Source organism: Ursus americanus, chromosome 19 (assembly GCF_024610735.1).
Source record: "Ursus americanus isolate L20-20 chromosome 19, mUrsAme1.1.p, whole genome shotgun sequence".
In the NCBI taxonomy this organism is placed as follows: Eukaryota; Metazoa; Chordata; class Mammalia; order Carnivora; family Ursidae; genus Ursus; species Ursus americanus.
In genome coordinates, this window is record NC_142145.1 from 45,164,639 (window position 1) to 45,192,058 (window position 27,420).

Below are 27,420 nucleotides of genomic sequence, written 5' to 3' on the forward strand. Positions count from 1 at the left end.
GCTAGCTAGAAAACTTACAGTGGCTATTAATTTCTCAGTTAACACTTTAAAAAGTTTTTTTCCTGCTACAGGAAGTAATATACAATCAGTCCAAGTTTTGCCCATTAGCAGTCCTATAAATCTGCCTTTAAAACCTGAAACCCATAAACTTCTCTCTATATTTTCCTCTGTCTCCATTTTATCTACGACTAACTCTCTAGTCCAAACCACGGTTATCTTTCACCTGGACTACCGATATTTCTTTGTAACTGCTCTTTGCTTTTGTCTTCTCCACATTTACAAGGCATTTTCCACACCGTAGCCATGGTGATCTCTTAAAAAATGTTTTTATTATGGAAGTTATCAAAGCTTAAAAAATAGTATAATTTATTGATGTACTCATCACTCTCCTTCAGGAATTCTTAATACTGGCCACTCTCCTGTTATGTTATTTTGGGTATAAATATTTCAGTATGGGGGTGCTGGCTTAGTTGAGCATGTGACTCTGGGTGTCGGGGTTGTGAGTTTGAGCTCTATGTTGGGTGTAAGGAATACTTAAAATCTTTGGGGCGCCTGGGTGGCGCAGTCGTTAAGTGTCTGCCTTCGGCTCAGGGCATGATCCCGGCGTTATGGGATCGAGCCCCACATCAGGCTACTCTGCTATGAGCCTGGTTCTTCCTCTCCCACTCCCCCTGCTTGTGTTCCCTCTCTCGCTGGCTGTCTCTATCTCTGTCAAATAAATAAATAAAATCTTAAAAAAAAAAAAAAAGAATACTTAAAATCTTTAAAAAATATATTTCAGTATATTTACAAAAGATAAGGCTTCTTTAGGAAAAACTATAACCACATGATGGTTGCACAACTCTGAATATACTGAAAACCACTGAATTGTACACTTTAAACGGGTGAATTATATGTTATGTGAATTATATCTCAACAGAGCTGTTAAAAAAACGTAGCCACAATAACGTTATCCTATTAGTAACAATTTTACAAAATCATCAAACATCAAAAGTGCACATTTCCCCGATTATATTCTTCTAAATATATTTTAACACTTTCACAGTTTTAAACATAAGTCAGCTCATGTTACTCTTTTTCTTAAAACCCTTCAGTAGCTTTTCATCATATTTAAAATAACCTAAACCTCTGTACTGGCTCACTGACCTACAAAGCCCTGACATGATGTGACTTCTTTCTCTCTTGCCCACTAAATTGTTTTTACCTCAGATGCTATTCCATCTGCTGGAATGCCCTTCCCCTATATTTTCTCAAGACCGATCCTTCCTTTCAATTCAAACACCTTTTCCTCAGAAAGGCCTACCCTGATCAGTTGCCTAGTCTCTAGTCTAACGTGGTACCCTAGTCATTCTCTATCATATCATTCACTTAAAAAGTATCAGCATAGCATGGTTTATTATCTGCCATGTAATTTTTTAAAAAGATTTATTATTTTAGAGAGCTGGGTGGGAGGTGGGGAGGGAGAGAGAAAATCTCAAGCAACCTCCCTGTTGAGCATGGACCCTGATGCAGGCCTTGATCCTAGGACCTTGAGATCATGACCTGAGCCGAAGTCAAGAGCCAGATGCCTAACTGAGCCACCCAGGCACCCGTCTGCCATGTAATTTTTATTTACTATATTTTTCTCTTTTTCTGTGCCTTCCCTGCCCCCCTCCCATTTCTTCTGTCATGTTCACTGCTGAATCCCCAGTGTCTAAAATATTAATTGGTGCATAGTAGATCCTCATTAGGAGAAATTCATACAAAAAACTGTTTAAGACCACAGCAGGTGTTTGGGATTTATAAAAAGGTTATTTGATGAGCCATCAAAAAGAATGAAATCTTGCCATTTGCAACATCATGAATAGAACTAGAGTGTATTATACTAAATGAAATAAGTCAGAGAAAGAAATGTGATTTCACTCATGTGGCATTTAAGAAACAAAACAGATGAACATAGGGGAAAGGAAGGAAAAGTAAGATAAAACAGCAAACTATAAGACTTAACTATAGAGAACAAACAGGGTTGCTGGAGGGGAGGTTGGTGGGTGATGGGCATTAAGGAGGACACTTGTTGTGATGAGTGCTGGATGTTGTATGTAAGTGATGAATCACTAAATTCTCCTAAAACCAATACTACACTATATGTTAACGAACTTGAGTTGAAATTTTTTAAAAAAAGGTTATTTGATAGAATATATTACCTTACTTAAACTGAGTTCCAGTTAGGTATGTGACTTTGAAAGTGCCATTTTCTACTCCCAGGTTAGGAGATGACTTTTTTTTTTTTTTTTTTTTTTTAAAGCTAACTTGCTGCATATAGTGGCCTGCTCAACTTCAGAACTTTAACAAATTCTATTTTTCTTGTTTGGCAAAACATAGAGTGCTCGCATGTAGAGTGTTGCAGAAGTTCCCATAATGCCTTGCTGATTTCATTCTCCATTATCTCTTTTTTCTTTTGTCATCAGTTGTGGACCATCATGCTCTTAGCTCTTGAGCTTTCTCTGCTACCTGTTCTCTGGTGAAGCAGCTTAAGAGTAGCTTTGGTAGGCCAAATGATGGCCCCGTTAAAGATGTGATTAGTGAAGTATCTTGAGACAGGGCGATAATCCCGAACTACCCAGGTGGGCCCAGTGTACTCACAGTTGTCCTTACGGGGAGGATCAGAACACTGAGAGAGAAAAAACTAAGGATGGCAGCAGCGGTTGGAGTGACGTGCTTTGAAGGTGGGGGGGATCACAAATCAAGGGATACAGGGGGCCTCTAGAAGCTGGATGGGGCAAGGAAATACATTGTCCCTTAGAGCCTCCAGAAAGAGTGAAATCCTGTCTACATCTTAATTTTGGCCCCAGTGAAACTGGACTCCTGAGCTCCCCAGCTATAAAAGAATTCATTTGTACTGTTTGAAGCCGCTAAGTTTGTGGTACTTTGCTATAGCAGCCGTAGGAAACCAGTACGATGATTTTAAAGTAAGAAGGCTTAATGGATCACAGAACCGTACAGCGTGTTCTGATGTTAATGTTGTTTGCTGGCTTAATAGTTAGCTACCAAAATGGGGGCCAGAAAGAGTTGAGATGGCAGCTTCAGGTGCATAACTTGGGAGGAGAAGAAAAAGGTGTGGTTGTTGGAACAATTAATATTATATGCTGTAATAGCATCTATTTTATATACAATTAAACTCTTGATTTCTTTATTTCCTTATATTTACACAGATCAGAAACCCCTTGACCTTGCCCAGGGTGCTGAAATGAAACACATTCTTACTGGTAATAAGGTATGTAGTAATGGACTACTTGCATATGATCCTTTTCAGAAAAATTTTGAATTATTGAAATATATAGATGGCATTTTTTATGAAAACATATTTTTAATAGGTTGTCTACAAAGTGTTGAAACGATATGAAGGCCCTCTCTGGAAGGTAGGCTGGTATTATTTTTTTTTATTTATAAAAGTGGAAAGAATTCTCAGGTGCTCCATTTTTGTTAAAAAAAAAAATTTTTTTTTAAATAGTGGCTGGGTGGCTTAGTCAGTTGGTTGTCTGCCTTCAGCTCGGATCATTGTGCCAGGGTCCTGGGATCAAGTCCTGCATCAGGCTCCCTGCTCAGCAGGGAGACTGCTTCTCCCTCTGCCCCTCCCCCTGTTTGTGCTCTCATGCTCACTCTCATGCTCACTTTCAAATAAATAAAATCTTTTAAAAATTTAAAAATTACTTCTGACTTAATCATTCTTGGATCTGACAACATTAGCCATTTTCTGTAGAGCTGGGCTTCATTAGGCTTCTACTTATTGTCGTTATTGTTGTCCCTCGCGTTGGTGGTCTGACACTTTTAGGTGACCAAACTTATGCAGAACAGAGTGGGAGAACATATTTTTTTCCTTAATCATAGAATTACAATGTTTTTGTTAAGAATGTTGAACTAGGGAGGACTTAATAGGAATTTAATATTTGAATTGTCACAGAGCACACATAAAATCTGGTTCTAAAAATTTCTTTGCATTTTGGAGTTCAGTTATTTTCTAGAATTAACTATTTTAGAGTATGTATTTTCTTTTGCACTTACAAGCACTCCCTCTATATATTTATGCACAAATATGTTTATATTGTATAAAATCAGAATACTCTTTATTCAGCATTTCATTCCAGACTTTGTCTTTGAAGTCCACAATTGAAAATCTTCCGGTAAATATCCCTGAACAATACTGTCAGAACTATAAATGGTGTTCATTGTTGATCTTATTAGTATGACATTTCTTCTGTTCCTGGTCCTCTGTAGTGATATGTTTTCATTACTGCACCGAGTACCTTAGTTCATGTTTGATACTTTTTAAATTTTTTTAAAGATTTTATTTATTTATTTGATAGAGCACAAACAGGGAGGAGTGACAGGCAGAGGGAGAGGGAGAAGCAGGCTCCCCACTGAGCAAGGAGCCCGATGCAGGGCTCGATCCCAGGACCCTCAGATCATGACGTGAGCCAAAGGCAGGCGCTTAACAGACTGAGCCACCCAGGTGCCTCCGATCATTTTTTTAAAAAGATTTTATTTATTAGAGTGTGTGTAAGCGTGGGGAGGAGCAGAGGGAGAGGGAGAAGCAGGCTCCCCACTGAGCAAGGAACCTAATGTGGGGCTCGATCCCAGGCCCCTGAGATCATGACCTGAGCCAAAGGCAGACTCTTAACCAACTGAGCCACCCAAGTGCCCCCATGTTTGATCATTTTTTGATGTTCAGTAGTACTATCTAGATGAAAAACTACAATAGAACTGTCATAACTTAATTTTTATCCATGAGGTATTTGAATCTAGATGTGTCAGCTCAGAAAATCTTTGCCATTTTTTTCCCTTAGAGTTCAAGATTTTTGGGCTGGAGATTATTCTGGGTAGTGTTAGAACATGGAGTCCTTTCATGGTATAGGAAACAGTAAGTATTATCCTGATACTCATTAAATTTCATTATCTAAATTTTGAAAGATTGAAAGTTTTCACTTATCTCTTTTCCTTTTGTCTTGATAATTTAATATTTATTTTGAAGGCCTGATGCAGTCCGTAATATTTATCGCCAGGGATGCAAGCACCTAACTCAAGCAGTATGCACGGTAGGATGACACATGCATCTTTTGCTCAGACCACGGAATCAGTTTTGCAAGTGATTGCCCAAAATTATTTTTATAAGCTGCCTTGTAAAATCTTGGGGGTAGAAGGCACTTGTGTATATTTTTATTTGAGAACAAGGAAAATTAGAATATCTGTTTTAAAAATATAATCAATTTTTATTTCCACATATTGTGGGATGAGAGATGAGTTACCTGAAAACATAGAGCCTTTAACATTTTGTTTTTGTATGTATATTTACATATATTATGTGCATGTGTATATTTACATATGTATGTATGTTGTACATGGTATGTGTGTATTTATACATGGGTAAATTGGGATAATGAAAGTTTTTCTGGTGTTAAAATTTAAAGCCTGTGTCAAAATTGGGATTCTTGGGTTCTCTGTGTTCACTATTTATACTTTTACCAACCAGGAGAAAAAAGGAGTTTCTCCTCTTCAGAGATTAGTCTAAGACTGGAGCCTAGACATGCTTTCTTATTTCCTACTTCAAATTCTTTAGGGTTGTCAACACGTTGTGGCAGTCCATCTGCTCTTTAGAGCATAGCACCTGCCTTTCTCAGGGTGAACACCCCCAGAAGCCCAGGTATTCCCCTTAGGGAGTCACAGACATGGCCCATTCCCCAGCAGTACAGCCTAATTACACAGCCGGTCCCTTCAGTGTCTTCCCAACCCGTCCTCCTTTCACATTAGACCAGAGGGCCAGGGTCCTCTCTCTCATCTGTGCCATCTTGTTTTCTCGTTCAGTGCAATCCTGGCCATTCTCTTCTATTCCTGCTGTAGACACATCTACTTAATACCGAGCCCTTTCTCATCCTTGTCTGCCTTAAATCAAAAAATGAGTTGCTCCACCCACCCTTTTAAAATTTCTTGCTCTTTAACTTCTGTGGAATCGGTTAGCTCCTGCTGTGTTATGCCTCACCTTGTTTTATAACTTTTGTTTCTTCTTAAACGCCTACTTAAAGCTTACATTTATGAGTCGCATGTCAGCACAAGCTGCTGAGCATTCGCTGTGTGATGGCTGTAAAGCACTCTGTTTACTTCGTAGTTTGTTAAGGTAGAAGCTTAGGTAATTGATTTGAGACCTTTTTTCTAATAGGAGTGTTTACAGCTATCAGTTTAATTTTTTTCATCGTGCAGCTTAGTGGCATTAAGTACATTCGTATTAATTTTGCAGCCCTCAGCCCTATCCATCTCCAGAACTCTCTTTATCTCCCTAAACTAAAGCTCTATACCCTTCAGTCACTAATTCCATTCCTTTCTATTCCCAGGCCCCGGCAGCCACCATTCTACTTTTGTTTCTATGAGTTTGACCTTGCTAGGTACCTCGTGTAAGTAGAAATAGGCAATATTTGTCCTTCTGTGACTGGCTTATTTCACTTAGTATAATATCCTCAAGGTTTATCCATGTTACAACATGTGTCAGAATTTCTTTCCTTTTTGAAAAAAATTAGTTATGGTAAAAAAGCACATAACATAAAATTTACTATTTTAACCGTTTTTAAATGTATAGTTCAGTAGCTTGAACTGTATTTACTTTGTTGTGCAACAGATCTCTGGAGTTTTTCAACCTTGCAAAACTGGAACTTTATCCATTGAGCAACTAACTGCCTATTTCCCCTACCCCCAGTGCCTCCCAACCATCGTTCTAACTTTTTGTTTCTATGAGTTTGACTACTTTACATACCTCTTGCCAAGTGGAATCATACAGTATTTGTCTTTTTATGACTGCCTTACTTCACCTAGTCTGATAGCCTCAAGATTCATCCATGCTGTAATATGTGACAGGATTTATTTTTTAAGGCTAAATAATATTCCATTGTATGTATAGACCACATTTCTTTATGCCTTTATTAGTCAGTGGGTGTTTGAATTGCTTCCACCTCTTGGTGGTTGTGAATGATGCTGCAGTGAACACAGATGAGCAAATATCTCTTCACGATCCTGCTTTCAATTCTTTTGAATATAGACCTAGAAGTGGAATTGCTGAATGATATGGTAGTTCTATTTTTAACTTTTTGAGGCATTTCCCTGCTGTTCTCCATAGCAGCTGCCCCATTTTATGTTCACATCGACAGTGGGCAAGGGATCCAGTTTCACTTTCTCCACATCCTCATCAGCACTTCTTTTCCTTTTTTTTATTTTTTATATTGGGCATCCTAATGAGTGTGAGATGGTATCTAACTGCAGTTTGATTTGCATTTCTGTAATGACTGGTGATGTTGAGGATCTTTCCATATGCTTCTTGGGCGTCGTATCTTGTCTTTGGAGAAATATCTAAGTCCCTTGCGCATTTCTTAATTGGGCTGTTTGGTTTTTTGTTGGCGTTGAGTTTTAGGAGTTCTTTGTATATTCTGGATATTAACCACTTATCAGTATATGTTTTGCAAATATTCTCTCCCATTCTGTGGGCTGTCTTTACACTCTGACAAATAGAAGTTTTTAATTTTGATCTAGTCAAATTTATTTTTTCTTTTGTCACTTGTGCTTTTGGTGCCAAATCCAAGAAATCATTGCCAAGTCCGTTGCTATGAAGCTTTATCCCTGTTTCCTTATGAGTTTTAGAGTTCAAGCTCTGACGTGTAGGGATAGATTTCTCCTGAGGCCTTTCTCCTCGGTCTGCAGATAGCCGCCTTCTTGCAGCTCTCCCATGGCTTTTCTTTGTGTGCAGGCCTCCCTGTTTCTCTTCCTCTTATTAAGGTTACCAGTCTTATAAATGAGGGCCCCACTCTTGTGACCTCTTTTAATCTTAATTTCCTCTTTAAAGGCCCTATTTACAAATAGTCTCAGTGAGGGTTGGGGCTTCCACATATGAATTTGGGGAGGACACCGTTCAGTTCGACAATCACTATAGTCACTCCAGCTCTCATACGGGTACTGTTTGCATTGTGTATCTTTTTCCATCCTTTTGCTTTCAGCCTATTTATGTGTCTGAATCTAAAGTAAGTCTCTTACAGAGAGCATTCAGTTGTATTTGGTATTTTTATCTAGTTTGACAACCTCTGCCTTGTGATAGGAATGTTTAATGAGGGGTGCATGGCTGGCTCAGTCAGTGGAGCATGTGACTTTTGATCTAGGGGTTGTGAGTTCGAGCCCCACATTGGGTATAGGGATTACTTAAAAGTAAAATCTTAAAAAAGGTGTTTAATGAATTTGTACTTAATGTTGTTATTGATATGGTTGGATTTCTGTCTGCCATTTTGCGTTTCTATATTCATTTTGTTTTGTTCCTCCTCGTCTGCAGAAGATATGTCTCATATACCATTTCCTTTTGTTTATATTTTACTATATTTTAAAGTTATTTCTTAGTAGTTGCTCTAGGTATTATAATATTCATCTTTATCACAAACTACTACTTCATTCCATACTTACTATGATTTAATATAGTTCCACTTCGTACCCCTTCCTTTGTGTTATAATTATTATATGTATCATGACTCTACATGTATAAAAACTGAATGATACAGTGTTATATCTATTGCTTTATACAATTTTATATGTATGTTTTAAAATATTTTTATTGAGCTGTAATTTACATCGTATACAGTTCACCCACTTGAAATAATTCAGTAATTTTTTTGTATGGTCAGAGACTTGTGCTGACCACGTGGAGACCACAGTCCATTTTGGAACATTTCCATAATTCCACAAAGAAACTTCATACCCGTTAGCAGTCATACCCCATTGCCTGTCAGTACCACTCCCTCCTAGCCCCTAGGCAGCCATTAATATGTCTCTATAAATTTGCCTGTTCTGGGCATTTCATATAAATGGAATCATATAATATATGGACTTTTGTTTCTGGATTCTTTTGCTTAGCATAATGTTTTCAAGGTTCATCCATATTATAACATGTATCATTACTTCAGTCCTTTTATGGCTAAATCATATCCCATTGTATGGATAGACAATACTTATCCATTCATCAGTTAATGAGTATTTGGGTTGTTTTTACTTTTTGTCTCTTGTGAATGCTGCTGCTGTGAGCATTGGTGTATAGGTTTTTGTGTGGATGCACATCCTGTGTTTTTAAAAAGAGAAGAGAGGAGAAAAAATAGATTTAGAGAGTCTTTTATTCTAACTCATGTTTTTACCATTTCTAGTTCTATTTTTTTTTTCAGTGGATATATGGGGTCATTTCCTTGCTCTGATATAGCTCCATTCCTTCCTTTATCCTCTGTCCTATTATTTTCATATATATTACACCTCAGTATGTTACAGGCTCAACCATACAATTTTACAATTATGTAAATTGCTTTAAGTTATTTGAGAAAAGAGAAAATATATACTCTATTAGAATTACCAATGCAATTAACTTCACCAGTTTTGTTTTTTTTTGTTTTTTTGTGTTTTTGGTTTGGTGTCACTTTCTTTTAGTCTAAAGAAATTTTTTTTTTCTACTCTGGTTAGGTATACTTAATGAATTGTCTGAATCTTTTTTTATTTGGGGGAGTGTATTTTGCCTTCATTAGAACAATAGTTTTATGAGACAGAGAAATTTTCTTACAGTACTTTAAATATGTCATCCCCTTACTTCTGTCCTTTGTTGTTTTTGACGCAAAGTCAGCTGTTAATTTTACTGTGCTTCCCCTGTATTCAAGGAGTTCTTTTTCTCATTACTTTCCATATTTTCTGGTTTTGGCTGTCAATAGTTTGACTAAGATGTGTCTAAGTGTAGATCTCTCTGGATTTATCCTACTGGAGTTTACTGAGCTTCTTGAATGTGTAATATTTTCTTTTGAATTTGGGAAATTTTCAACGATTATTTCTTTAAATATTTTTTCATTCCTTCTGTGACTTTGTCTGTTGATACACGTGATAATGCCCTGCACTGATATTTTTTCCCTTCCATCTCAGATTATCTTGAGTGAAATTTTCATTTCAGTCCTTGTAATTCTCAAATCCAGAATTTCCATTTGGTTCCTTTTCATAATTCGCATCTTTTTATTGATGCTTTCTATTTGATGAGTTATTGTCATTATACTTTTAATTCTTTAAATATGATTTAGTTTTTGAGCATTTTTCTGAGAGCTTTTTAAATGTCTGGCTCATTTGCCAATTTGTTGCTTGGCTGAATATATTTAGACTTCATGTTCTGTGATGTTGGCTTTTCCTGATTGTTTGTTACCAAGGTTGCTGCTGTTTTGAGAAAGCCCTAGACTTGGAATTTTCAGGGTGCCACTCTAAATAAAGTCAGACCCAGTATTTAAAGCTTGCCCCATCATGATACAATTTGCCGCAGAATAAGGAGGAAAGGGGAATGGAGCAGACTCAGGCTAGAACTTCATCAACATCCACTGTTCTTACTGAGAGATTCAGTAGGTTTTTCTTGAATAAATGCTTTTCAATATGTTGTATGTCTTTCATCAATTTCATTGTTGGGGAATGGTTTCAGTTGGGATTGCATTAAATATATAGATTTACTTGGGGAGGATTGTCACTTTAATAATATCAAGACCTCTAAATTATGAACATTGTATCTCTCCCTTATTGAAATCTTCTTCAATTTCCTTTTATAAAGTCTTATAATTTCTTGTTAAATTTATTCTTATGTGTTTATTTTTTGAAGCTATTATGATGGACTTGAAATTTTCATTTTCTGTTTTTTGCCACTATTATATATAAATGGGTTTTGAATCCTGCGGCCTTGCGAAATTCAGTTAATAGTTTTGGTAGCTTTTTTTTGCAGATTCCTCAGGGTCTCCTACATGCACAATCATGTCTGCAAAAAGAGACAGTTATATTTCTCTACAACCCGTATGCCTCTTCTTTCTTATCCTTTATTGTACTGGATAGGACCTCCAGTACAACTTTAAATAGAATTGGTGAGAGCCGGCATTCTTGTTTTGTTTATTGTGTTAGGTACAAAGCACTGAACCTTTCGTTATTGAGTTATTAGCTATAAATGTTTCATAGATGCCCTTAATCTGCTTTAGGAAGTTATTTTCATTTCCCGATTTACTGAGAGCCCTTATGAGAATCTGTTGAATTTTATTAAATGCTTTTTGCGTATTATTGAAATGATCATAGGGTTTTACTCATTCTATTAATATGGTTAATTACACTGATACATCCTAGGGTGTTGATAAACCAGTCATACTGCTGGGATAAATTTCAGTTGGTCATGATGTATTGTTATTTTAATAAATTGTTTGCTAATATTTTGTTAAGGATTTTTGCTTCTGTGTTCCTGATCGATATTGGTTTATATTTCTCTCGTGATATATTTTGTGTGGTTTTGGAATGTGAGAAATACTAGTCTCATATAATGAATTAGAAAATATTTCTTTTCAATTTTTTGGAACAGTTTTTGCAGGATTAGGTTTATTTCTTTCGTAAATGCTGATATAATTCATGGGCCAGAAGATTGGTTGGTTGGTTGGTTGGTGGTTTTTCTTAATGGGAAGGATTCTAATTATAAATTTCTTCAGTAGCTAAAGGGCTATTTCAAATTTTCTATTTCTTCATGGGTTGGTGTTTGTAATTTTTGCCTTTCAACAAATATGTCCCTTTTCTTAGGTTATCAAACTTTTTGATACTAATATTCCCTTATTATGTTTTTAATGTTTGTATGCTAGGTAGTGTTGTGCCCTCCTTCATTTTTTTATATTAGTAATTTGTCTTTTTTTTTCTTCCCTAGATTAATCTGGTTAGCAGTTTATCAATTTTATTGATCTTTTCAAAGAACTAGTTCTTGATTTTTTTTGTTTTTCTGTTTTCTGTTGATTTTCTTTTTAAGAAGTTTCTCTGTGCTTTGGGTTTTTTTTAATTTGCTTTTATTAATAGTTTCTTAAGGTCAAAGCTTAGATTATTGATTAAGGCCTATCTTCTTTACCAATATAGCCATTTAAAACTATACTTTTACCTTTGTAACTGTTTTAGTTTCATGCTGCTACTTTTGGTATGTTTTCATTATAATGTAGTTCAAATTATTGTCTAATTTCCTTTAGAAATTAATAGAAATTTCTATTAATAGAAATGTTATCTTTGAACCAATGAATATTAATAGGTGTGTTGTTTAATTTTCAAGTAATTGGGTTTTTATGATCTGTTTCTGATTTATAATTTCATTTTGGTCATTGAAGGTATCCTATATGATTTCTGTCTTTTTAAATGTATTGAGACTTGCTTGATGGCTCTATGTATGGATTCCCAGTAAATGCACTTGAAAATAATGTATAGTTTGCTATTGTTGGGTTTAGAGTCCTATAAATATTCAGTCATGGTGGTTGATAGTGTTGTTTAAATCTGTGTTTTTGCTGATTTTTGGCTAATTTTATCAATTGCTGAGAAGGGTATCAAAATAACCAACTATGCTTGGGGAATTGTTCATTTCTCAGTTATTGAGCACATACATACCAATGATGTTGTCTTCCTGAATAATTGACCCTTTTATTATTATATGGTGGCCTTCTTTATCTCCTGTAATATATTTACTTTTGAAATCTATTTTGCCCAATATTATACAACCACTCAGGCCTTCTTATGCTTACTGTTTGCATAGTATCTCTTTTTCTCTCCATTTTCTTTTAACCTGTATATTTTTATTTTCTATCTGTTTAGATAGTATATGTTTGGGTCCCTATTAACCATTCTGAAAAGTTTGCCTTTTAATTAGACTTCTTTTGAGAATATGTTCCACTTTCTTCTTCATATATCAGGTAATTTTGGATTGTATCCTTAATACTATGAATGTTAAGTTCTGGGGATTCTGGGTTCTGTTATGTTTCTCTGTTAAATGTTATTTCCATTGTTTTAGGTCATTTTTTTGGCTGGGTTTAGGTTGTAAACTGTTTCTTGGGTGGCAGCTCTGGTCTGCATTTAGATAGGTTGTATTTAAGAGACTGCTTTGAATCTTTTCTCAGCATCGATTGTGAACAGAGTTTGGGGATCTCTTCTCTTTTTCTCTTGGAGGATTATCCCCTCTCTCTTTAATATTTCTGACTCCCTGGCTTTCCCTTATTAATTCTCAAAGACAGAAAGACTGGGTTTTTCCACTTGTGCCTGTGCTGCTTTTGTGTCACCCTGTGGACGGTATGTCGCAGCTGAAAAACCTTGGGTATGGAAACTGATTTGCATAGTTACTTATTTCCTTTCCTTCAAGAGCATGTGCATTTCCCATCAGAGTCTGTCAACTTCTGTTCACTCTCCAGTTCCTTCAGGCATTTGTGGGGTTTTTTTGTTTAAGATTTTATTTATCCATTTTGAGAGAGAGCGAGCTTGAGTGCTCATGAGCAGGGGGAGGGGCAGAGGGACAGAAAGAATCCCAAGCAGACTCCATGCCCAGTGCAGAGCCCAACACAGGGCTCAGTCTCACAACCCTGAGATCATAATCCAAGCTGAAATCATGAGTCGGATACCTAACCGATGCAGCTCCTCCCCCGCCCCCGGCACCCCCTGCAGTTGCTTTTTATAGTTGTTTTCTGTAAGGAGGAGTGTGGTACTCTTGTAGGGTCTTGAAGTAGATGTCTATCCTTTTCCATTTTTTTTTTTTTTCTTAAGACTTTATTAGAGTGTGAGCGAGAGAGCACAAGCAGGGGGAGCAGCAGAGGGAGAGGGAGAAGCGGACTCCCCACTAAGCAGGGAATCCAGTGTGGGGCTTGATCTCAAGACCCTGAGATCATGACCTGAGCCGAAGGCAGCTGCTTAACTGACTGAGCCACCCAGGCGTCCCTATTGTTTTCCATTCTTAAATCCCCTCACTTCCCAAACTTGTATTTCAATGAGACATAATTTTTTGTCTTCTTTTCCTTTCCCCCTTCTTTATCAGTCTCATATGTATTTTTTCTTTTACACTTAGTTCAAATATTTTGTACACTCAGCTCAAACAAGGTTCAGGAGAATAGTATAAGAATTTGGAGCTATGGTATTTAAAGAATTTTATAGCCCAAGTGCATGCTGAGTTATTAAATATAAAGGACAAAACTAAAACCACATACCTAATGGACTGTTTGTATTTACTTTGAGTAACTATAAATATGAAAGCCAGATGTTACCAAAGATAAGCTGTAATGCGTGTGATATTCCCAATGCATTAATTTTTTCCCCAGTTTTTACCAGTTGGTATTTTAAATGTTCAGTTGGGTATAATTAAGCTACATTAATACTGTTCTGTACTGTATGTACTGTTTATATGTCCCATTTTATGTGCATGAGTGATATTGTTTTACTGATTTCTTTATATCCAAGGTAAAATCCACTGATAGCTGCCTCTTCTTTATTAAATGCTTTGATGACACTATTCATGGCTTCAGGGTTCCTAAGAATAGCCTTCAACAGTCAAGAGAGGTAATTTTATGGATTCATTTATCTTTCATAAAACTTAACATTTAAAATCCGAATATAAGATCGATTCAATATTAACATCTAAAATCTTGTTGACTGTACCTTTTTAATGGGGGTGATTATATGAAGCTTGAAATTTGGCTTATGTATTAATATCTTTATCAACATGTACCTGCAGGTATTTTCTGTTCATAATTATCTTTATTTTGATTTTGTGAATCATTTTTGGAAAAAAAAATCCTGAATGATTATGTAGTCTGCCTCTTAATTTGTAGGTGCAGAAACTGAAGCCAGTAAGATTGAAGTGCTCTCTCAAGGTCACACAGCTTACAGGTTTCAAAACCTGGCTTCAGCTTAGGTGTTCTGATTTATTACAGTATAGCTCAGCCTTCCTTTGTGGTAAATTGAACAACAGCAGCAAGCAAGCAAATTGGGATTGATGTGGCAGATATTCATAGCGCAGTTATTTGATGGAGACTCCATGTTCCTTTAGATCAAAGGACTATTTGTAGACCTGTCTTATTTTTTGTAAATTATGTAAGGGGTTAAAAGAATCTGTTTTCCCAAGTGGTTAACTTTGGCCCTGCAAGGAACCCTAAGCGATCTAAATCCTGACTCTCTGACCATATCATAAAGTGGTAAAATTTGACCTTGAGTGATGCTGTAAGAAATGAGGAGGAAGTAACACATATTTTTAGGGCAAATATTCTTTTTGTGAAATCACTGATATTTTAACAACATTCATAAAAGCTAAAACATCAAGGCAATTGTTGGCTTTCTTATAACTCGATTACAAGTTAGTAAAACTGTATTTCTGGGTATATTAGTATACAATAACATATCCAACAGTGTTGAGAATCTAAGTGAAAAAATTTCCACCCGTTACTCAGCTTTTATAACGTGTGTCTTAATATTATTGAATATGTAAACTTATAGATGATACGTTTTAAAGAATTAGGAAATTTTTTTATCCAGAAATGTCGTGGACAGGAGACCTGCATCATTCTTTTGTTGTTGGTTGGTTTGGGTATCTTTTGTTTTTTTGAGCCTAGAATATTTCCTTTATGTAAATTTTATGCTTTCTAAATCATTGTCATATCACCTCTTTTGAGTAAAAATGCATTTCACTTTTATTTAAATTCTTGGATTATTTCAGGACTGGCTGGAAGCAATAGAAGATCATTCTGCTTATAGCACTCACTACTGTTCCCAGGACCAGCTGACTGATGACGAAGAGGAAGATGCAATTTCAGCTGTAGACTTGAAGGAATCCTTAGAGGTATATAGAAAAACCAAACCTGACTTTTATAGCTAACTCTGTCACCAAGAATTGTTTTTTCAAATGTGAGGTTTTGAAATTAAGAAATCTGACAACAATGGAGGTAAAATTGCTCTTTGTCCAGTAATGTTTTATGCTATTTATAGTGTCTGTTATGATGATACTATCAAATGTCTCTGTAGGTAATGCTCTAAAGATACGAGCCTGTGCCCATACGTATCTTTTTTGGTTAAAAATTTTCCATTGCTGTAATCAGGTTGTCATTGTGTTTGAAAACTGCTGCCAGTAGGGGGAGCATGCAGAGCTTGACTTGCTGCCCTTTATGACTTCACTGCATATTTCAGAGTTTAAATAATGCAACCATAGTGATACCTTTCCTGGCTGGTAATTTCATTTAAAACGACTCGTGATCTGTAACTTCATTGATTAGAGGTAAGATAAAACATCAGTAATAAAAGGACAGGCCTTTATCTGAAGTGACATCAGTGTCTTAGCCATAGAGAAATAATCAGCATGTGTTATCGAAGTGAAATAGGTATTTTTTTTCCTGGGCATTAGTTTTCTGGCTGTGCCTTTTAAGTGGGAATTGGGTTTGGAAGAATTGGAACTACAAAAGGATGATGGAGTTTCAATCCAAATAATTATGTCAGAACATATCAATTTGCCTACTAAATTTAATCTTTTTTTAAATCTTTTTTTTTTAATTAAGTGAATTGGTTGCAGGATTTGAATGTTTCTAAATCAACAACTTTAATGAAGTTAAGTTTGCTAATACCTAAGGAGTTTTATTGACTTAAGGACTTGTAAACTGAAATCAGAGATTTTGGCTTTTTCGATCCCTAATCCTATTTTATAATGGAACATTAAAAATTTGAGCTCTTCCGTGTTTCGTTGAAGACATTGCCGGAATTTATTGACATTCGCTTTACTAGTGCTACTTCTATTTTTTTTTTTTTTTAAAGCCTAATGTAGTGTGACAACCATAAACACAATTTTCAGATCTGTGAACTTTGCAAAAATAACATCTACCAGAGCATCCAAATAGCATTAAAACTGGGTAAATAAAGAATGTTTACGTATCTATGGCCAGAATCATGTTAAACAAGTAAACAAAAAAACAAAAATTGTGCTAAATATTTTAACTTTCAGTCAGTATTCCCTACGTGAAAAGAAATCCTTTCCTATTTATCCTCAAAATAAGGTAAATGATAAAACCTGGAAGGACTTACAAAGCATACCAATCTTTCCTAGGATTATGGTAATTTTAAGACCTTTTTAATGGAAGCTACAGGTAAAATAAAAGCATATTAACTTGCATATCATTAAAAAAAACTGTCTTGAAAAAATGTTTCTTCTTTGGCATAGTTACCAATTTTTCATGTTATCAACTTCAACTGTACCTTTTATTCACTTGAATATCATGCTCTTATGTTAACTTTAAAACCATGAAGTTTTTGCCTTCTGGATTTTTATAGCAACCTGAAGTCGGGGAAAGTTACAGCAGTGTTTAGCACTTTCAAGTTTTGCAGGTTATAAACATATTTCTGTCCAACAAAATTTGCTAATTCTGTGAATCTTGACTCTGTCTCAACTTCTGAAGTTTGGTCCAAATATAGGTTAAAATCTGAAATGAGCTGTGAAGTATGTTGAATTGTAGCTTGTGGTAGATTGGCTCCAGGATGCCTTTGATCATTGGATTCTTAAGTTGTAAGGATATTGAGACCTATTTGTGAAATGAGATCTATGCTAGATGTTTATAGACTTCTAAAGGAAATTAGGAACTCGGATTATAATACTATAAAACCATCTGAATCAACATAAAACTAACCTTATTTCCTCAACACGGTTTGGACAAGACATTATGGGGGGAAAAATGTCCCCACTGAAAAAGTGACCAGGTTATATGATGTTTTTGGTCTTGTTTTATCTCCACCCAAAATGAGGACCTCCCACAATTGAAAACAGTTTTTCTCTTATCTCTTTGTCACTGCCTTGAGGTTAGGTCTCCAGAGAGAAAAGTGTAAGACATATCATAGAAATAGTGGCCTTATGGTTGTGGCCTTAATGACAACTTGAAAATATTTCAAATATGAAAATGGTAAGACAAATTCAAGCATGGTGTTGGTGTAGAAATGCTGTCCAATGCGATAGCTACTAGATTTAGCTATTTATACTTAATTTAGAATTAAAAATTCAACTCCTTTTAACTTAGCACAGTTCAAGTGCTCAGTAGTCACATGTGGCTACCACTTTGGACAGTACAGTGTAGAATGCTTCCATCATTGTAGAATGTACTATGGGATAAAACTGGGATAGGCTCTTAGATTTGGGGTGGCACAAGGAAAGTGGGGGTTTCATTTGTTGATGATATCTCGAATCTATAGGATCTGAACTCAGTGTTGTAAGGATTTAATGAGCAGAAGATGCTAAATTTTAATGAGAAAGTGGTATCAGACTTCCCTGACTTAAGCATAAAGGATGCCTAGTTAAAATGAGTATGCTGGAAGATGAATGTACATCAACATGGGGCTGATAAATACAGATTGGTACAATCAATACAAGAACGAGACTGATTTATATATATTGATATATCTAAGACTTATGGTTAAGTGAAAAGGGCAAGGTATAAAATGATGTATCTAAAATGCTACTCCCTGGGAGAAAAAAAAAAGGGTCATACGCATACATTTGTGTAGGCTTATATCATCCCTGGCAAGATGAGAAATTATTAACAGAAATTATTGCTTTGAGGCTGGTGAGGGGGGAAAACGGGCTGTAGGACTGATAGGTATGTGAGAGAGAGTTGCCGCCTTCTCTCTGTATCCTTTCATTTAATTTTTCTTAATTTTGTGTAAATATCTGTTGCAGAATAACACATTAAGAAGATTACAGAGCCAGGGCCATAATGATCCCCAGGTACCAAGAAGAATAAATGTGCTATGTATTGACTTAGATTGAGGGGAGATGGATTTGGCTGGAGGTAGGGAGCCTTGGAGGTGAGCACTGGGGCACCAGTACTCGCAATCCTGGCCGTTTTCTGCAAAGAGGAAGGTCATCGGGGTTCTGTAATATATTCTCTAAAAAGTTTATAATAAAATGAATGTATTTTATGTCTTCAATTTGACATGTTCTGACAAATGTATATACCGTTCGTAACCACCACTTCTCTCAAGATACGTTTTTATCACCTCGGAAAGTTCCCTGGGGCCCCTTCCCAGGCAATGCACTTCACCTCCACCGCAGACAACCCCTGATCTGCTTTCCGTCGTTATAGTTGGTATCAGTTTTCCCTGTTCTAGAATTGTGTGTAATTGGAATTATACTGTATGTGCTCATTGGTACCTGTCTTCTTTCACTCACTATGTTGTATCAGTAGTTTGTCCCTCTGAATTGCTGGAGTAGAGACAATCTGCTTCTGTTCTTAATTAACCACATGTGGATTCTCTGTAGCAAATAACCTGGAATATATGACCTCTCCCCTACCCTATTCAGTCCTCCATAGCCCTTGATAATACATTTTTGAGCCGTTTTTCTAAGCCAGGGATAATAAAGTGACTTAACATCAAGTTAAAACGGCCAATATCTGGGTGGGAAGAAGTAAGAGCAGGAGGCCTGTGTTGTGAATGTGCTCAGCAGCTCACCTGGGTGCCTCCTGCCTTCTGGGCCCTGAGTCTGTGGATACCACTCTGTTCTTGAGTTCTGTACCCAGATAACTTGGGTTTAAAATATCGCCACGCTCGGGAATTAGGTCATTGCTCATAGTGGGATCCTGTTTACGTAGAATTAAAAAAAAAAAAATTAAAACTTAAAAAGAATGAGTGACATAAGGTGAATGGCCTGGAAGTTAAGAATGGGATACCATGCTGAGCTCTGCAAAGAACTTCTGAACATTAACCTTCCTAAATAGATTTTTACGTTTTCCTAATATAACTGATAGCTGCTATGGGGAAATTATAGCAAATTGGAGGATGCGTACATATTATTTGTATTAATAACCTCTTTCTGTTTGTTTAACCTTCAAACCCACACCAGTTGTTTAGAACAGAAGACACGTTATACCTAATTATTAAACAGAATGTGTAGGTCAAATCTTCTCCAGCTGATCTGATATATACCTTTTATTAAAACAAGTAAATCCTCGAACAGGGAGGCTCTTTTTAGTAACTGTCAGTCAGGTAGGTGTGCTAAGGGAAGATGAATAGGATTCAAGTATTTGAGGGTGATGTTACGGAGAACGTTCTTGTGTTTATTACCCCAGGAACTCTATCCTGTTCATTACAAATTCCCAGTCTGCAGATGAAGCCAGGGCTTTGCTTTTACGCATCCAGCGAACTTTCACCATAGAAAAGAAGAGAGAAAACAGTAGCATTGACTTGTGAATGGGCAGGAGTATTAACTGTGTGTAGAGGAGAAATGACAATTTTCTGTTAATAAATTATGAGTTATACATTTGGTTGCAGTGCATGTTTCAGTTGGTATTTATGGGCTGTGTCTGAAAAAGTGATCCAGCACCCCAGTTCCCTTTCTGTGGTGTTTTAAATTGTGTAGTGTAGGTATTTTCCCTCTTCAAAAAAAAAAAATGAATTTTTATGTCGTTAGAGCTCTCAACACAGAGTAATGTAGATTTTAAAGAGAACGTTGCCTGTCACTGAGTTGTACCATGAATAATTCTGCTGTGGTTGAGCTGAGCTTCATAAGCACTAAAAATTTTATAAGGTGAAAAAGGAGAAAACGCTGCCTACCTGTGTCCCTTTGTCATGTAGGACTGGTTTAGGAAGAGCAAAAATGTTTAGTGACGAGCCAGTTGGGATTAGGAGTACAAAGTGGGGAATTCATAAGGATAAATTATTACTCTACCTACAGCAATGTGATTCTAATATGAACAAACTCAAGGTTCTCAGAATAAACATTTCTCATTGCCATAACCAACTGACTTTACAATGATAATTTTCTTGCTTATTTTTCCTACCTCTTGAAAGAATAACTATAAATAAAACTAACATCAAAATTACATTGTTAATATAATCAATGTGACTTTTCATTTTGGACTTCTGGATCTTGACTAAGATGGGTGGAACTTGTGTCATAAAACTGTTTTGCTTTTAGGGATCTAAAAATGTAGAAGCTTCAAAGTGCAAGAAGAATGCTTCCTATAATTGACTTTATCTTATTTTTATAAGCTTTGATTTACTAAGAAAGTGTCCTTACTGATCTGCTTATGTGGACTTAGATGGCTGAATGAAAATCAGCTGTGGTTTCTAAATATTTCTACCATCTAGATTTTTTTTTCACAAAAAGTTTTTAAAATATATTCTTAAGGAATGCATTTTATAATTCCTCGATGAATTTAATCAAGTCTACAAAAAGGATAAATCGGGAAAAATCTAACTCAGATGTATATGGTATAATGAGTTCTTAGAAGCAGTGAATGCAATTGCATATTGTCTACATGACAAATGTTGAATGTATTTAAAATTTAGAAAGATTTCTTTAAATCTGTATGTGATTAAATGCAATATTCAATTTCTAAGGAAATTTTCTCTCATCTTTTTCTCTCTGTTAAGAGTGTATCGTAATTATTGTATATCCACATATGAACTTAAAGTTTTGATAGAAACAGTAAAGCATGGGGCGCCTGGGTGGCACAGCGGTTAAGCGTTTGCCTTCAGCTCAGGGCGTGATCCTGGCGTTATGGGATCGGGCCCCACATCAGGCTCCTCCACTGTGAGCCTGCTTCTTCCTCTCCCACTCCCCTGCTTGTGTTCCTTCTCTCGCTGGCTATTTCTAACTCTGTCAAATAAATAAATAAAATCTTTAAAAAAAAAAAAAAAGAAACAGTAAAGCATATGTACTGTAAAAATCCTTTATTAGTAAGTTTTAATTTTGCTTTTTGTTTTTGTTTTCCCAGAAAGCACGGACATGCCAACAGAAACTAGATAGGGAAATTTCCACCTTTCTGAAAATGATTAAGGAGTGTGACATGGCTAAAGGTAAAAAAAAAAAAGTTGGGGGGCAAACTACCAAATAACACCCACTGTTTAACACAACCCATTATCCTATATGTTGCTCCTTTGTAAGTTTGTTTGCCATACATGTTAGATAATTTTCAGTTTTGAATTCAAAATTATGTTTGATAAGACTATTTTGAAATTTTAAAAAAGCTATTTCAAATTTCTTCTCATGGAGGAGGCTTGGTTTGTAGATTAATATTTTATTGTTTAAAGAAAAGGAAAAAAGTTAGCATTTTGGGGCTATAAATTCGTTTTGGCTACGTATTGAGACTCCTACTTATGAATCCCGGAAGACTTTAATTTTAAACTGTCTTGGGTTTGAGTCCTTGTTCTGCCAGTTACCAGTTGTTACTTTGAACAGTACATTTAACTTCTCTGAGTCTCAGTTTCCCCATCTGTAAATGAAGGGGTTGATTGTTCTCAGGTCTTAGACTTTTATGATTCTGTGAATGTCTATGTGACCTTGACTGTCTAATGGTTAATCTGTCTTTCAGTAGTAACTTTTTATGTCTTCAGTCTCCACTGGTTATGAATCATCAAGAGTTGACTATTCCAAAAGTCAGAATAACAATACAAAATCAAAATTCAATACAAAAATTACATATCAAGAAAAAAGTATTACTTTGTTAATTAAAAACTGTGTTTCTTAGACTTCAGACTTCTCACCATTGCTTTAGATTTCAGCTATGATGGGTTTATAAATAACTTCACTGAAATTTAATTGATTCAGTTGTCTGAGTTTATCAGTTTTAATGACGAACTAGTTTCCCTCTATGGACTTCTCACTTTAGTGTATATATGCCTAGGGAATGCAAAGAAATGCTAATATTAGAATCAATTGAACACAGATATTTTGTATCTGTCCAAATGGTCCTTGGGCATCCCTTTACGTCAGGTCCATAATCATTTATTTGTATTAGTGGTGATAGCTTTGAGAAGGACAGCAATTAATTCATTTTGATTATTGTGGGCTGGAATATTATATTACTTAGCACTCTTCATCCTCAGTGGACTTTTTAAATAAGAGTAACTTCATTAGATATTAATTCAGTCTAAAATGTACCTTGGTGAAGTGTACCCTTCAGTGGTTTTTAATATATTTACAGTTATGCAACTCTGACTTTAAAACACCATCTTCAAGAACTGTCAAAAGTAGGAAGAGATGCTAATGATATTTAAAAAATGTAGGAAATGTCCAGAGTTAGATGAAATATAAGGATTAATTCCTTTAACACGGACCAAAAAAGGAAATTACATCAGAACTACAACCAAATTAAGTTGTTTTTTTTTAAACTTTGAGATCTCTTGGTTCAGATTATCTGTATGACATGTCACTCATAATGATAGTATGCCTCATTTGCGTTTCTAGAGATATGTGTAATATTCAGTATAACAAAAGAGATATTTCAGACAGTGCCATCTGGGAAACTGTGAGATGTCTGATGATCTGACAATGCTATTTCATATATCTATAATGAAATTCAGAAGATTTATACACAATTGTAAACATTATTTGCTGCAAGATGGGTGTAGATAGATAAATCTGCATATTACATAAATAGTAAATGGGGTTAAGATGATTTCATGAGTGGAATTAAAGAGTTGAAGGTAACTGAGTTACCTTAATGCCAAGGGATTGTGCAGAGTAATCTCGCACCATGTGTTTTATTGCTGATAGATAGTAGCTGATAAATATACATCCTGCTCCAAACCGTCTACATAAGTTTGCCAATAACTTCTCAAAATGGAGAACTAAAATGTTTGTGGACAGAATCCAGACCTTGTGGTTGTGATTGTTAGTTGTCTTACATTTTAATACAAAATTATGTGAACTTTAAGACTGCCCTCCGTTAGGTCTTATTCCACCTTCTGCATGCTAGTTCGGCTCTGTGTCCCGTCAAATCCAGGTCATAGCAAGAGCCTCTTCTGTGGTCTCTGCCTTTGGGACCTCCTGCGTTCCATCCCGGAAGGGAGTCCAGAGCCTTTTAGGAACTCTTACAACTCAGATTCTGTGACAATACTGCATTATTCCTGCCAGGTTAATTTTAGAGTAGTACTTTTTTGATCATAAAACTTTTTCCCCATTAAAAAACAATGTTTCATGGGAGTTTGAAACTATAGAATTAAATATAAACTTTTTATCCTGGCATTTAAGAACTGTCAGAGCCCAATCACAAACACATTTTTCAGTTTATTTATAATTACAGATCTTCCACAACTTAATAAGGGGGTTATGTCCTGGTAAGCCCATTGTAAATTGAAAGTCTCGTAAGTTGAAAATGCATTTAACATACCTGACCTACTGAACATCATAACTTAGCCTAGCCTACCTTAAACATGATCACAACACTTCCATTAGCCAGCAGTTGGGCAAAATCATCTGATACAAAGCCTGGTGTTTTTTTTTAATATTTATTTATTTATTTTAGAGAGTGCACAAGCATATGCTTGCCTTCAAGCACAAGTGTGGGGGGAGGAACAGAGTGGGAGGGAGAGGGAAAGGGAGAGAGAACCCCAAGCAGACTCCTTGCTGAGCACAGAGCTGCATGCAGGGCTCAATCCCATGACCCTGAGATAATGACCTAAGGCGAACCAAGAATCCGACACTTGACCAACTAGAGCCACCCAGGCGCCCCCAAAGCCTGCTTTATATTCAAGTGTTATGAAAATGCTGAAAATGAAAACAGAATGGATATCTGAGTACAGAACGGTTTTAAGTGTATCAGTGGTTTACTCTGGTGATGGTGTGGCTGACTGGGAGCTGTGGCCCCTGCCGCTGCCCCACATCACAAGAGATTATCATACTGCATATTGCTAACCCAGACAAAGATCAACATTCAGAATTTGAAGTATGGTTTCTATCGACCGTGTTTTGCATTCATAGTATCTGTCATTCAGTCAGAAAGTCCTAAGTCAAGCCACTGTAAGTCAGGGACCATCTGTACTCATTCTATGTTTTGGTCCAAAATGTCCACCATTGAAATAGTACTTTATTTCCTTAAACCTAATTTCTGTCTGGGTGAATGCCAGAATTTATGTATCTGGCATTGGCAACATATCCTTCAAGGTTCAGTGACTGTAGTACTAAAACCTCTACTATTTTATCTTTATCAAGAGCATGATTACAAAAACAAAATCACCCAAACTAATAAAACTTTTTGAAGATTTCCTGAAGGCCAGTAAGTCTGTTCTTCCATAAAACCCTAGATTTACCCGTACGTAGTAACCAGGTTTTGCCTAATGTTGTATTGTACATTTAAATTTGATCACATCACTTTATTACCATAGAATTCTTGGAAGTGGAATTTGTGGATAAAAGCATATTAATATTTGTGTGCCTATTGATTCATTGCTAAATTACCTTTTTAAAAAAGATATACTTTATATGCCAACTTTATTGCATACACTTTATTGCAAGTTACTAAATGTAGATAGTGAATCCCTAGTAAAGAAATTAGAATTTCAGTTATCGAAAAGAAAAAATAATCTTAAAGGAAGAGCACTTTTGTTCAACCTACTTAAAACTCTGCTCAAAAATCTTGGCTTTGAGTAAACACACTTCCTGCCTCCTTCACTCTTGTCACCATCATTGTCTTTCACACAGTGTTGAAACAGCCTCCTAACTGGCCCCTCAGATTCTGCCCTTGCCCCTCCAGTGTCTGCCCCAGCGACCCTTCTAAAACACCATCGTATAGTGTTCTTTGCTCAAAACGTCCAGTAGATTCCAGGTTATCTCACTAAGAATGAAAAACAAAGTCCTTCTAATGACCCACAAACTCTTCCAGTCCTTTTTGGCCTCTCTCTCCTCATCTCCTAGCTACCCCTGCTTGCTCGTCTTCCAGCCTCCCTGGCCATCTGGCTGCCCCTCAGAGAAGCTGGACATACTCCTGCCTCAGCCTGGGCCATGCTGGCCCTCTGCCAGGAAGACTTTTCTCCAGGGTACTCACATCCTCACCTGCCCAGGTCTTCACTCAAACAGAACCTCTGGCAGTAGACGACAGACTGCATTACTGGGCCTTCCTTGCCCTCAGACTTCTGATTGGACTCAGCAAAAGGGAGACCCTGTCACGGAATTGGTGGAGGGCGTGAGAGCAGTCAGGCATTTTCCTCCCTCCCTCCAGCTGGGCTGCATGGGATTTAACAGCCCCTGGCTGAAGGCCCCTCACCTGTGACTCTAGCTCCTGCTGGCCTTCACAACACTGTCCTTTCCTTTTGCCTCTCTGTTCCAGGGTGGCAACTGTCCTTCATGCTGGTCTGTTAGTTCACTTACCCCCACCCTTTGTGTCTCATCTTTTCTAAAGAAGTTTTCAGGTGCCCTTTCAGTTTGCCAGCGATTTCCTCTCAGGACCCTGTCCAAACTTGCAACTCCCCTCAACACTTGCTATTCCCCTACCTTGCTTTGTTTTTTCTGTCACTTATCAAACTTGCTAAATATATATTGTAGTTGATAGTCTCCCTCTCCTATTAGAATATAAACTCCATCAAGGCAGGAATTTGTTTTATTTGCCAATTGTCTTCAGCACCTTAACAGTGCATGACACATATGGACACTTGACATATATACAGTTGATACTTGAACGACACAGGTTTGAACTGCATGGGACCACTTACATGTGACTTTTTTTTTTTTTTAAATACAGCACAGTACTGTGAATGTAATTTGTTTCTTATGGTTTTCTTAACACTTTTCTCTAGCTTGTTTTATTGTAAGAATACAGTATATGATACAGCATATGAAATGTGTTAATTGAATATTTATGTTATTGTAAGGCTTCCAGTCAACAGTAGGCCCTTAGTAGTTAAGTTTCAGAGGAGTCAAAGATTGTATATGGATTTTTAACTGCGAGGGGTCAGTGCCCTAACTCCCATGTTGTTCAAGGGTCAACTCTGTATGTTTTGAGTGAATGAAATGAATGACCTACTTATCTAGCTTGTAAATTTATAACTCACTTCTTTTGAACTCAGATAACTACTAAATTTGTTTTGTCAAGTTAGTAGATAGATTGCACAAGTCAGCACCGAACCTGCCACGTGGCGGCCACGTAGTCAGAGGTGGACACAGAGCCGCTCGCCTTTCTGGAGTTCCCCTTGATGACAGTTCTGATATGATCTTCTCAGGACTAATGGTTTCTATACTATCTGAAAATAATTATAAATATTTTAGGTATGTTTGCTTTATTGCACATTATATTTAGCAATAAAATATTCTTCAGGATCCAGCTCAAATCCCACCTCTTCTCAGACTCTACTCCATTACTCCACCCCATAATGGTTATTCCTTTCTCTGAATGTTTAACATTTTTTAAATGCATAATTTGTTTTGCTGTCTACATCTTATAACATCCTTGATACCTTTTTATTTTCATTTAACTCACGCTATAACTCATTTAACACACAGCGTTTTGAACTTTATATTCTCCGTTGCAGCTAGTGCAGATTATGTGGATAGAGACAGAATGATTTAGTAGTACTTGTTTAGTGGGCGATTGTGTTCATGCTAGTCATCTTAATTTGAACAACAAAAATTTATACTCTTCTATAGGGACCTCTCTTTTTATCAAATTACAGTTCTGTGTAAAAGTTTTTAGGGGCGCCTGGGTGGCACAGCGGTTAAGCGTCTGCCTTCGGCTCAGGGCATGATCCCGGCGTTATGGGATCGAGCCCTACATTAGGCTTCTCCGCTAGGAGCCTGCTTCTTCCTCTCCCACTCCCCCTGCTTGTGTTCCCTCTCTTGCTGGCTGTCTCTATCTCTGT

The 27,420-nt window shown here is 36.5% G+C and overlaps 1 protein-coding gene across 3 annotated transcripts in view; it reads left to right on the forward strand.

The window, feature by feature from the left end:
* Positions 1-27,420, forward strand: part of OSBPL1A (oxysterol binding protein like 1A) — a 221,484-nt gene that overhangs the window by 71,147 nt on the left and 122,917 nt on the right. For all 3 annotated transcript variants that reach the window (XM_087869914.1, XM_087869915.1, XM_045781786.2), the window contains 7 exons: positions 3,192-3,253; positions 3,354-3,398; positions 4,824-4,897; positions 5,009-5,072; positions 14,281-14,379; positions 15,533-15,655; positions 21,564-21,645. In XM_087869914.1, the coding sequence (XP_087726040.1) occupies positions 3,192-3,253; positions 3,354-3,398; positions 4,824-4,897; positions 5,009-5,072; positions 14,281-14,379; positions 15,533-15,655; positions 21,564-21,645 (549 nt within the window). The remainder of the gene's footprint in view (positions 1-3,191; positions 3,254-3,353; positions 3,399-4,823; positions 4,898-5,008; positions 5,073-14,280; positions 14,380-15,532; positions 15,656-21,563; positions 21,646-27,420) is intronic.